Genomic DNA, 12,991 nt, shown 5'->3' with positions numbered 1-12,991 from the left:
ATTCAACCCATATACACCACATTTTGTTATATTTAATCCAAGTTATTAATCGTTAGTTACAGTATGTGATAAGAAGCTTGGAAGACTATTGGTGGTTCAGAACAGGTTCTCTAAATTCTCTCTATATAGAATATTGTAATAATAACTTTGATGTAATTAAAATGATAAAATCTGCCTTGAATTTATAAGGATTTTAATCATTATAAACACGTGAATAATACAGTAAACGACATCAGGGCAACAAACATTTTTGGGTTACTGGTGGCAAACATAGCCTCTCATCCATATTGTGATTTTTCTGTAATTAGATTCTAGCCTAGGTTAGATTCTTTGTAATTAGATTCTAACTAACTTGACATGTCAATCATTTTGAACAGTAATGTAACAAAAGCATTTTACAGTTCATCACCTAGCAGAAACACGTGGAAAAGAATCGCTGAAGTGAAAGCGATTGTGTTACGGATTGGAATGAGCTCTGGCGCCACCCAGCGGCCAGACGCAACACCATCGCCTTTTCTTTCTCTATGGCGTCCTTTTACAACCAATTTTTTTCATGACGGGGATTTCCTGAGGAAGTCAGACCAAGGGGGCTTTCCAGTTACTAGGCTTGCAATCAACAGCACACTGCCACAGTGGCGGCTTCTCTACCTATTCGTGTACCTCAACCGAGCCGTTTTTGGAACATTCCGATGTCAAAATGACCCGATTTGATCCTATGGCCGTTGTTGCCTATTGTAGAAGCGAGGACGGAGCTGTGGCCGCGTGAATTTGGACGTTGTTGTCTCGGTGTGTCTGTCATATGAGTGGACCATCTGTGGCTCCATTCGTGAAATTCTTCAGAGAAACACGGTTGGATCATCGGACGAGATCGTTGATCAACTGATTCATGTAAGTGAATGGCTATTTCACAGATCCATATGTAAAATGACATGTAGCTCATGTTTAGTGAAAGGTGAGATTAGGCAAACCCAAAGTCTATGGGCTCACCTACAGTGTTTAAAGTGTGTCCTGCTTTGATCGGAGATGTTCACCTGCTCTCTTAAACGTCTCCGGGACAAATATGGGCTCTTTTGGGCTCCGATTCTTCAAGTTGTGAAACATGTAACGTTAAAGCTATCAATATGTTTACAGGTTAAATCCTGTAACGTTACAGCTGTTTTCCAAATCCATGGTAGATGAAGATGATCTCACCTTTGCATGTATGTGTGTAGTGTAGCCTACTTTTTACTCTGCTTTTATTATGATCATCAATGAGATGATTTTAAAGTTAAGGGTCTATAAATTCCACATATGTTTTATATAGCCTAGGCTTTGTTGTATAGAAAGAGGGTATGGTCTATAAACTTGAGTCTATATAGCATTCATACAGTGTGATCTTTTAAGTTTTTTTTTTCTTCTGCTCTTTAATCTTCTGTGGTCTTATTCCTTGGGGGCAATACCTAACTTGCAAAATTCTTGCATGATTTAGGCCTGTACGCTACTGAGATGGAAAAAACCATGATGGCATACTGTATTCCACTGTTGGATGCAGTTTATGAGACTGGGTGTACTGCTGTCTTACATATCATATTTTAATCAGAACATATAATATTTTTTTTAGCAGTATATGACTTTTAAACTCAATACTCCTGACACCACCTATTTAGAACTGATCATTAATAATTGTTTTATGTATGCTTTTTTTGCACAGTGTTAACTACCAAAAAACATAAGCATCCAAACATAAAACGCAGAATTTTGATTCTAATAATAAGCGTGTATAAATAGTGTCAACTAATAATAATAACCATCTGTAACACTGCCGTTCAAATGTTTGGGGGCGGTAAAAGCCTTTAATGTTTTTGAAAGTCTCTTACACTCACCAAGGTTGCATTTATTTGATCAATTTAAAAATATATATTATTACAGTTCAAAATAACTGTATCATATTTGAATATATTTTACAAGCTTATGGCAAAGCTGAATTTTCAGCAGCCATTACTCCAGTCTTCAGTGTCACATGATCCTTCAGAAATCATATGCTGATTTGGTGTTCAAAAAGCATTTCTTATTATCAATATTGAAAACAGTTGTGTTGCTTAATTTAACAGGTAAGTGATTTTTGTGGAAACTCAAAAGAACAGTATTTATTTGAAATACAAGTCTTTTCTAGCATTATAAATGTCTTTACTGTCACTTTTGATCAATTTGATACATCCTTGATGAATAAAAGCATTCGTTTCTTTCAGAAAAAAACGTGCTGACCCCAAACCTTTAAACGTCACAGTAAATTTAGATCTTGGTTTTAAATTTGTGAGTTGTAGGCCTAAGTGTTAAGTTATATTTAATGCTAAAAACAAAGTAACTAGTATGTTGAGAGTTTTGCACTAGTGGATTTTGCGACTGTAACTTAATAATATAATTACCTTGAAGAATATATTACATTAATCAATAAAAAGTGAAGACTGATACATTAGGAAAGTGTAAATATCCTTCAAATTGATTATCTTTCGATCTCTATTTAAATCTGCTGATAAAAAAAAAAAAAAGCCAGTTTGAAAATCTAAAACAGTCCAACATGTGCTGCTGTGTGCAGATCAAAACCGAGACCGTTTGAATCCAGCTTAGTTTCACTCTCAGAATAACACAGTAAAGTGTTGTGATACACTACAGGGAACATGCATTTGGGGTTTGATTTCAACAAAAGTTGGAGCAGGCTCTTTTCTGAAAGCAGAAGGTGTTTGAGACGATGACATAAGCCTGACTTCTTCCTTTGCGTTTTCACACAAAGCAACCCCATCACTTTTAACCCATCACACCTTCACCATATGTTCACATGATCTGAAATGGTGTTTTATTCCTGTAAATGACCTATAGTAGTCACACATGCCTTCCTCTAGTAAAAGGTCAGGCCAGAAAGAGGTGATATTCCCCTTCTTACAGTAGTTCTCTTTCATTTTTGTTATGAGATCTCCTGCAGCGCAAATACATTCAAAGAATCCGTATTACCTTGACGCTTCTCAGCTCTAAACTAACAGTCTGAAATGTATTGTGTTACGCTTTTCACCTGCAGCTCTCTCTGGTATTATGTTCTTTATTACACGGATGCTTGCTTTACCTTAGCATTTCTTAGTCTTGTCATTTTCGTTCGTGGTTTTAAGTGGCGTGTTTTATTTGTAACCGTTTTATCACGTTAACTATAAATGCACTGATATTATGAGACATAATTTTGTCGTTTATCATGCTTTTTTGGGACACATCTATCTAGCGTTAAAGGAATAGGCCTAGTTCACCTTTCCTCATTTACTCTTCATCATGCCATTCCAAATCTGAATGACTCCTAAAGTGAAAAGCTAAACGGTTCATTCATTGAATGGAAAAAAGCAACTTAAACATTCTGCTAAACATCTCCCTTTTCACCGAAAAAAGGTAATAAAGGTTTGGAACAACATGAGGGTGAATTATCCCTTTAAAACTGTGACTAGGTCACAATTTCATGTTGTTTAACTGTATTGTGCAACGCATTTACTGTTTAATAGTTTAGGGTCAGTAAGATATTTTTTTCAATATATTAATTCTTTAATTCTACAAGGACTCGATTCAAATTGATCGAAAGTAGCAAAGTACAAAAGATTATGTTCTTTTGACATTTTTACTCAAGGAATCCTGAAAAATGGATCCAAATGGTTTTTAACATTGAAAATATTAAGAATTCTTGAGCACCAAATCAGCTGAAAGACTGAAGACACTGAAGACTGGAGGAATGGCCGCTGAAAATTCAGCTCTGCCACCACGTGAATAAATTACATTTTAAAATATAACATAGACATTTTACTTTATAATAATATTTCACAATGTTACTCTTTTTACTGTACTTTTGATCAAATAAATGCTTGGTGAGCATAAGAACACATAAACAAAAATGACCTACCCCTAACTTTTGCCTGGAACATGAATTTTTGTTTATACAATTAACTAATATTTTTTTGATATTTTTTACATTTGGATAAAGTCACATAATTCCTTGCATAAACAATGGTTTATAGCTCTGCCTACCAACTTTTTGCCTTAATGGCTGTTTATTGTGTGTGTGTGTGTGTGTGTGTGTGTGTGTGTGAATGGGTGTGTGTGTATTGTCAGCAGTGACAGAGAGGGATGAGGCAGCAAATGGAAAAGCCCCTTAAATATTCCTGGAAATCCCTAGAGAACTGCACGTTCTGGTCAGCTACCAGTACATGGATTTTTTATTTGTACTCTTCTTTTGTTTGTTTGCATAGTTGAGCTTCTTTTTTTTTTTTTTTCTCTCAGAGTTTGTGGATTATTTCAGGGACAGTTTTATCCTCAATTGTAGGTGGTTTTATTTTTGAGCTCAGCGTAGTGCGGCGTGAGACGAGAGATAAAGATAGGGAAATACCTGTACCTTAAGTAAAACAGAAACAAAATCAGGGACAAGATCCACTAATGTTTCCAACAAAACTAATTGGGAATATTCACTCTTGGTTTCATGGGTGATTTCTTTTTTCACTCACAGTGTCTGTCAAGTAAGGATAGAACTGGAATAAGTCGAGCTATCGTTGTCATTTTACAAAAGGCATGTTGAGCCATGTAGTGTGTTTGTGAAACGCCCAGGCTGTAACGTGACGTATACATCAGATGGGATTTAACATTTCTTGCTGAGAGTGTGAATAATTTTGATGGGTGTGTGTGCATCCCACATGGCTGTCATCTTCCCCCCAAAAGCTATTTATCTGGGCAAACCTTTAATCATTTGAAGAAAATATGAGTGGTGTTTGCCTGTCTTAAAAGTGTTATAATGTTGCAATATGGTCTCTAGCATATTCTGGTTGTTTGCTGGTAGAGCTGCTCTAATGGCAAACGATTATTTTGGTCAATATTGAGATAATGATTATCTAACACCATCACTGACTTTGAAAACATCAAACATTTATTGACCTTTAATTATTTTTATTTTTTTTATCTACGAACTTTAAATGTAATTAATATTTCAATTATATTTCAATGAAATAACTAAAAAAAAAAAAAAAAAAAAAAACATTGCATAATTGTGTTTGGAGTCAATTGTTTTATTTGTGACTAACGCAATGAAACATACCAAATTGTGCAGACAAAATTTTGGCCAGGCTGTCATACAAAGAAATAATGAATGCGTGCGTAACCAAGAGAGAACCAGAGAATAACTTTGCCAGATAAAATGTATGCATGTATGTGTGTGTATATATATGTTTGTGTAATGTATATATACAGTGCAATGCATAAGTGAATACACCCATGCTAAAGTTGACTAAAAAGAGGAATAAAAAATCATATTTTGGAAATTGAACTTAATGCCTTAATTTAAAAAAATAGAAAAAATCCAACCTTTAAGGACACCAATTTTCTTTGTGAATGAATAATGTATCGTAAATAAATAAATGTTCTTCCTTAAAATACATGGTGCATAAGTGTGTACACCCCTATGTTAAATTCCCATAGAGGCAGGCAGATTTTTATTTTTAAGTATTTTTTTTTTTTTAAATTTAGGATACTATGCATCCTGATAAAGTTCCCTTGGCCTTTGGAATTAAAATAGCCCCACATCATCACATAGCCTTCACCATACCTAGAGATTGGCATGGTTTTATTTCAGTTAGCCTAATAGCTAGTTTGATTTGCATTGAGAGATGATCTTATGGAAAGTAGGCTACCCCATGCCAATCTCTAGGTATGGTGAATGCTATGTGATGATGTGGGGCTATTTTAATTCCAAAGGCCAAGGGAACTTTATCAGGATGAATAGTATCCTAAAAAAATAAATAAAAAAATACTTAAAAATAAAAATCTGCCTGCCTCTATGGGAATTTAACATAGGGGTGTACACACTTATGCACCATGTATTTTAAGGAAGAACATTTATTTATTTACGATACATTATTCATTCACAAAGAAAATTGGTGTCCTTAAAGGTTGGATTTTTCCTAATTTTTTAAATTAAGGCATTAAGTTCAATTTCCAAAATATGATTTTTTATTCCTCTTTTTAGTCAACTTTAGCATGGGTGTATTAACTTATGCATTGCACTGTATATATGTATATATATATATATATATATACATAATATTATATATATAATATTTTTATTTTTTATAAATATATTAGGGCTGTTGACGCGATTCATTTAAAATCCTTTACGCGTTAAAATAATTTTATGCAAATAACACAAAAAAACTGAAGCACATGAAATTGCGTCATTAACATCACACAGTGATCTCAGAAGTCGAGAGTTTTTCACACTTGAGCATCTACAATGGCTCAAGCACCTGTTACTCTGGTAGGGGGAAACTTCTATTCTTCTAACCCTTTAACCGGATTTCGCTTCTCTGTTTGCAATCAGATAAAGCAAACCAGCTTCTCGCTAGTAAAGCTTTGATGGATGAGGATTGCAATCAAGGTGCGGTGACTTACAGGAGTGACTTGCGGACTTACAATCTGTCATATTGATGCGCAAACAAATTGTGTATATGTGCGCTCTCGAAGCACTGATAGCGCATTGTATTTATGCACAGACACTTTTCAGTATATTCATGTTGTTTTCACACACATTCAGAGTAATTTTTTGTTTCTGTCATGTAATAAAATATTGTATAGCTGTTTAGTAATTCCGAATGGATCGGGGTACTGTAGTAGGAATATAATGCAGTCAGGTCAAGGCGGTTCGTTTTTTTTGTGGCATCTCCATGTTCTGTTCGGTATCACAACTTTTGTCTAAAATGTAAACAAGCTCTTTGCTGTTGCACTGTACACATACTATACACTGTACATTATAATGTATTGTTTTTCGTGTGTGCTTCAGTGTGGATACATTTATTACTACATTTATTAAAGGGGTGGTTGAATATGATTTAACTTTTCTAACTTTAGTTAGTGTGTAATGTTGCAGTTTGAGCATAAACAACATCTGCAAAGTTACAAAGTTCAAAGCAAAGGGAGATTTTTATTTTATTTTTTATTTTATAGCTTTTTAAGGACTACAGCAAACGGCTGGTAGGGACTAAACGACATTCCTCCCGGGTTAGTGACATCACTAACCCTAAAATTTACATAAACCCCGCCCCCGGAACACGATTTATAGATTATCATGACAGAATATGCTAATCAATGACTAGAAGATAACTTACACGTAAGCTACATAAATTCATCAACTAACCATTCAGAAATGTTGTCTCTCCATCATTGTCTGACTCCGGTTTGAAGATAAAAGGCTAAAAGTTTTTGAAATTTAAAAGGACGCAAGCTATTGTAGCTCCGCCCCCCTGTGCTGGGAGCAGCAGCTCATTTGCATTTAAAGGGACAGACACAAAAACGGTGACAATTTTAACATGCTATATAAAAATATCTGTGGGGTATTTTGAGCTAAAACTTCTTAAACACACCCTGGGGACATCAAAGACTTATTTTACATTTTGCAAATAGGGCATTATACCACTCCTTTAAAAAAAAGCTTGCCGAAAATACATTTTTGTATGAAACACCCTTCAGAATCTGAAAGTTTACTGTGTTAAACAAGATCAATGCTGTGCTTAATTTCACGAAAATATGTGATTTAATTACGATTAATTATTTTATTTATTGACAGCCCTATTCATGTATGTACATGCTCTACTAAATATTTGATTTACCTTATTTTTTCATATATTTATTGCATTAATGATTAGTATTTTTATATACTGTTGGCTAAATGTATATATATATATATTATGTGTTTTTACATAAAGATTATAAAAATATGTTTGGTATTTTAGGGAGGGACAAAGAGTGCGCCACTGTAAAGGAGAAACATGCTGAATTTATGCAAAACAAATTTGTTGCGTCATTGCAAAAAGGTGGATTTGTACATCTATGGAATTTTTCAGCCATTTTGTTGTTCACCAGGCATAAATCATGAAGCTGATTGGTTAGAAAAATAGAAGATTTAGCAGAATGAGTTACTACATGCTGAAGTTTGCTACTTGGTGCTAGTAGTTTATTCAGATCCCTAACTTTAAATATGCCTTGGCAAACAACAACAATTATGTTTTGTCATCAAGAGCAGTTGTTTTGCTAGGCCGAACTGTTTCGATTGATCTATGACTGAGCTTTAATTTCCCAAGTCAAAATATATGTTTACGAGGTTTACTCGCATTCATAAAAATGCACCATAAATACTTTGAATTTCCTTTTGTGTCTTAAAGTCTCTGTACTGGAGAAGAGGCATGTGCGGTGGGGACCAGTCACTCTTGTGGAATAACTGTGGTGTCCTCTGCTTAAAGGAATTCTAGCAGTGTTCAGCAACGGAGCCGGGACCTTCCTGCATGCGTGGTTAATGTGTAGCTGGTTCATAGGGGAGATATTATTAGAGCTAGAGAGCTATGCTTGTTATGAAGGGATTTCCCAGCCTGAGAGCTGCCAGTCAGGAGCCGTTGATGTGGCAATGTAAGCACAATGTTAAAGCATCGCCTCAATGGCGGGCATTAGCAGATGATAATGGAAGAGGAGATGACTAACTTTGATCTATCTAGCCTTGGCTGGAGATGTGAAACAGGCAGAGAAGCAGAAGTCAATCTGTTGTGATGTCAGACGAGGTTTAAGAGGTTAATGGGTCTGACGACACCCGCATCACTTACTCGTATCGTCAAGATGATTCAGTCTATGCTTACTTTGCTGTCATGTTTTTCATAAGCAAAGCAAAGAAATGACAATGCTGACATCATTTTATAAGAGTGTTTTGTGTGTGTCTCAGATTGGAAGATTCATAAATAGCCTACTGCTTTGAATTGTATTGTTTGTTAGAAAAATTCGCTTTTTTAAATATAATTGATGATTATTTATAGAATAATAATTAATTGTAGTACAATGATACATGCAATGATGATGTAACTGATTTTTAATTTACATTATAATCTTGATATTTCTTGATTATCAACTTATCAGTATTGACCAGAATTGTGTTTTTGAACAATAAAAACAAAAAACAATGTTCTGACCTGTATTTTTATGTACACTGCCATTCAATGTAAGATATATATATATATTTATTTTTTTTCTAAGTTTATTTTTTTTTTTTATACGTTTTTTATGCTCCCCAAGGCTGCATTTATTTGACCAAAAATGCTGTAAAAACTGTAGCCTAATATTGTGGAATATTACAATATTTATATATATATATATATATATATATATATATATATATATATATATATATATATATATATATATATATATATTTGTAAAATGTAATTTATTCCAGTGATGGCAAAGCTGAATTTTCAGCATCATTACTCCAGTCTTCAGGGTCACATTATTATAATATGCTGATTGGTGCATAAGAAACTTTTATTATTATCAATGTTGAAAACAGTTTTGCTGATTAATATTTTTCTGAAAATAGTGATCTTTTTTTCTAATGTGTATACTATCAGTTTCATGCATCCTCGCTGAACAAAAGTATTCATTTATTAAAATTAAAATTAAAATTAAAAATAAAAACTCTACTGACCCCAAATGTTAGTGTTTATATTCCTGCTTTTCCTCCAACCCAGCTCATACATTTCTCTCCCTTTCACCCATATATACAGTGCTATGCATAAGTGAATACACCTATGCTAAAGTTGACTAAAAAGAGGAATAAAAAATCATATTTTGGAAATTGAACTTAATGCCTTAATTTAAAAAATTAGGAAAAATCCAACCTTTAAGGACACCAATTTTCTTTGTGAATGAATAATGTATCGTAAATAAATAAATGTTCTTCCTTAAAATACATGGTGCATAAGTGTGTACACCCCTATGTTAAATTCCCATAGAGGCAGGCAGATTTTTATTTAAGTATTTTTTTTTTTTTAAATTTAGGATACTATGCATCCTGATAAAGTTCCCTTGGCCTTTGGAATTAAAATAGCCCCACATCATCACATAGCCTTCACCATACTAGAGATTGGCATGGGGTACTTTCCATAAGATCATCTCTCAATGCAAATCAAACCAGCTATTAGGCTAACTGAAATAAAACCATGCCAATCTCTAGGTATGGTGAATGCTATGTGATGATGTGGGGCTATTTTAATTCCAAAGACCAAGGGAACTTTATCAGGATGCATAGTATCCTAAAAATAAATAAAAAAAAATACTTAAAAATAAAAATCTGCCTGGCTCTATGGGAATTTAACATAGGGGTGTCCAAACTTATGCACCATGTATTTTAAGGAAGAACATTTATTTATTTACGATACATTATTCATTCACAAAGAAAATTGGTGTCCTTAAAGGTTGGATTTTTCCTAATTTTTTTAATTAAGGCATTAAGTTCAATTTCCAAAATATGATTTTTTATTCCTCTTTTTAGTCAACTTTAGCATGGGTGTATTCACTTATGCATAGCACTGTATATATATATATATATATATATATATATATATATATATATATATATATGGGTGAAAGGGAGAGAAATGTATGAATGTATGTATATGTATGTATGTATGTATGTATATATGTGTGTGTGTGTGTATATATATATATACACACACAATTTTTTAGTTAATTTACATTTGTCTGCAAAGCTAACTTCAAGCATCCGAAATGTCCCCAGCTAATGTGATGAACTACACTGATGGTTCTTCTACTAGGACATCTGTATGAGCTTGAGAGGAACTGACTCATTTATCCACTAAAATCACCTTGGGACCAGTGAAAGTAATTACAAGAGTGAAGTTAGACAACTGAAAGTCAAGCATCATTTGTTTGCAGATGTCACTTGGCTTGATATATAGTTGACATTTTAAGTGCTTCTTAAGTGTCCAAGTGCTTTTGGGGGCCTCAGGTAGTCGCACCTTAAATCCATCAAACTCTTCTGAATCAATAAGATCGGAAGAGTATTCCTACTAAACACTTAACAGCACTTGTGTTCTTGAACAATGGCAGCGAGGTGGCCACAAATTGGTGTTTAACAAGGGGGTCTGGACCCAATCAGACAACAGCCTATTCCGTTTTAGTTTCAATAATGTTTCCCAGACAATACAGAATTCCTGACAGCTTCAATCTGGACAAGAAAGGAATTTAATGTGCCAAAGATGACAGCAGACTATAATTTTTTGTCTGTTTGGATACATAGTAGTAAATCTGTTTTCATATTTTTGCAAGTTTATGTAACTAAGACATTCAGCATTTCACTTTTCTCATGTACATGTCATGGGTGTAGAGTTAGACCCTAATCTGTTTGTTTCTCTTCAGGTCATGTCCGCAGGGCGTAATGTGGAACAGCAGATTGCCCTGCAGCAGCGTCCGCCATCTCTTGCTATGTCCTCCATGGCCCAGCGGCCCAGGCCCGTGCCGGGCTTCTTGCCCCTGCACGGAGGCTTCACGGACCGTTTTGTCATGACACCTGAGCCCAAGTATCGCTGTGAGGCCTGTAGGGAAGTGCTCTGTATACCTCGGCAAACTGAGTGCGGACATCGCTTCTGCGAGAGCTGCATCACAGACCTGCTCAGGTGGGCGAGGGTTCATTAGTGAGGTTTATACGAATGCTCTGCTGTAATAATAAGAAAGCTATCACAAGCCAAAGAAAAATCCAAGCAATTTCAGATCATTCACTTCCAACACATTTCCTATTCAGATAGTTATTTGGATTGCATTTACACCTTCCATTTCAGTGTGTCTCGGACGATATAGATAGGACTTACCTGCACGAAATGGAAAATGCCACTTTTTTTGCATTGGAGTTTGTTTTTACCGAAACATTTCTGTCAGTTATTCTAGATGTGTGATGATGTGTTATTTAAAGTGATTTAAATAGGCAGAGGGGACGTCGTGTGATTTATTGAGAGAGAGACAAGATATTGCAAGTGTAGTTCAGTGGAATGATTCTTGAGAGGTAAATTGACAAATCAGATGCCAAAATTGCAAGGTTATTTTCACATTGTGTGAGCAGAATACATCCCTTACCTCCTCCAAATGTTATTTCAGTAATTCAGATCACACCACTATGTTTATTGGGTGTATTTACACTGGGTTTTTACTATGGTAAAGTAATGTTAGATAGTGATCCGATCATACTGAACATGCACGTAAATGCCAGGTGTCAGTGTTGCTAAATATGATCTTAATTAGGGGATCTCCAGTAGAAAACTTCCAAGATAACAAATGATTTAAAATAAGACAAAAATCAAGATATTTCTTATTTTAGTTCACCCCCTCAACAACTGATTTTTTTTCTTCTACTGTCTTGAAAAACCTGAATAGATGAGGTAACCTTATTTTTAAAGTGAAGCTTTTAGACCTGCAAGTCATATAAATTAATACAATTATCAAAACTAAAGTTTTCTAGTTACGCTCTAGTTATATATATATTTTCAAACGGTTTTTATCCTTAATACTAATCCAGTAAATCACAAACAACTGGAAAGTCATGGGACGAATATCGTTGTGGACAATAGGGGGGCTAAATAGCATTGCGAAGTAATCTTGGGGTATTCCTGGCATTTTTATTTCTGAATGTAGGTCATTTGACTACGGATACTATTTGCTTACAGTTGGATGTAACTTTTTCTTTCTTTTTTTTCAGTAAGCCTAACCCAGTGTGTCCAGCTGATCTAGAACCACTCTTTGAAGATAAGGTAAGAAAGTGAAGCCAAAAACTACGAGGACACACCCACTCCGTTACATGTTAAATCTCACTCTCACAGCTCCAAGTGAAAGTGATGTGGGCCATATAACAGGCAGCACTCAAAATATCTCTCTTATACAGGTCATGTAACAGATGTCTGTTTGTTTTTCATTTGATGTCAGATATTCCGGGATGTTTGCTGCAATAGGGAAATTATGGCTCTGAAGGTCTACTGCCGAAGTGAGAAAAATGGATGTAAAAAACAAATGAGTTTACAGGAGGTCACGGTAAGTCATATGATTCTTAGACACAATAGTCTACATATTGTATGGTAAATTCCTCCCGACTAGAACCTGCCTCAAGCGCAGAGAAATG

At 34.7% G+C, this 12,991-nt stretch overlaps 1 protein-coding gene across 1 annotated transcript in view; it reads left to right on the top strand.

Annotated features, from left to right (window-relative positions):
• The first annotated feature begins 414 nt into the window (after window positions 1-414).
• traf3 (TNF receptor-associated factor 3) overlaps window positions 415-12,991 on the top strand; it is an 18,035-nt gene continuing 5,458 nt past the window's right edge. The window contains exons 1-4 of the mRNA XM_084392891.1: window positions 415-888; window positions 11,245-11,501; window positions 12,575-12,626; window positions 12,799-12,903. Coding sequence (XP_084249017.1) covers window positions 11,248-11,501; window positions 12,575-12,626; window positions 12,799-12,903 — 411 coding nt within the window. The 5' untranslated portion in view covers window positions 415-888; window positions 11,245-11,247. The remainder of the gene's footprint in view (window positions 889-11,244; window positions 11,502-12,574; window positions 12,627-12,798; window positions 12,904-12,991) is intronic.

Source organism: Rutilus rutilus (assembly GCF_951802725.1).
Source record: "Rutilus rutilus genome assembly, chromosome: 21".
NCBI classification, from domain to species: domain Eukaryota; kingdom Metazoa; phylum Chordata; class Actinopteri; order Cypriniformes; family Leuciscidae; genus Rutilus; species Rutilus rutilus.
Note: the sequence above shows the minus strand (reverse complement) of the source record. Positions and strands in the feature narration are given on the sequence as shown.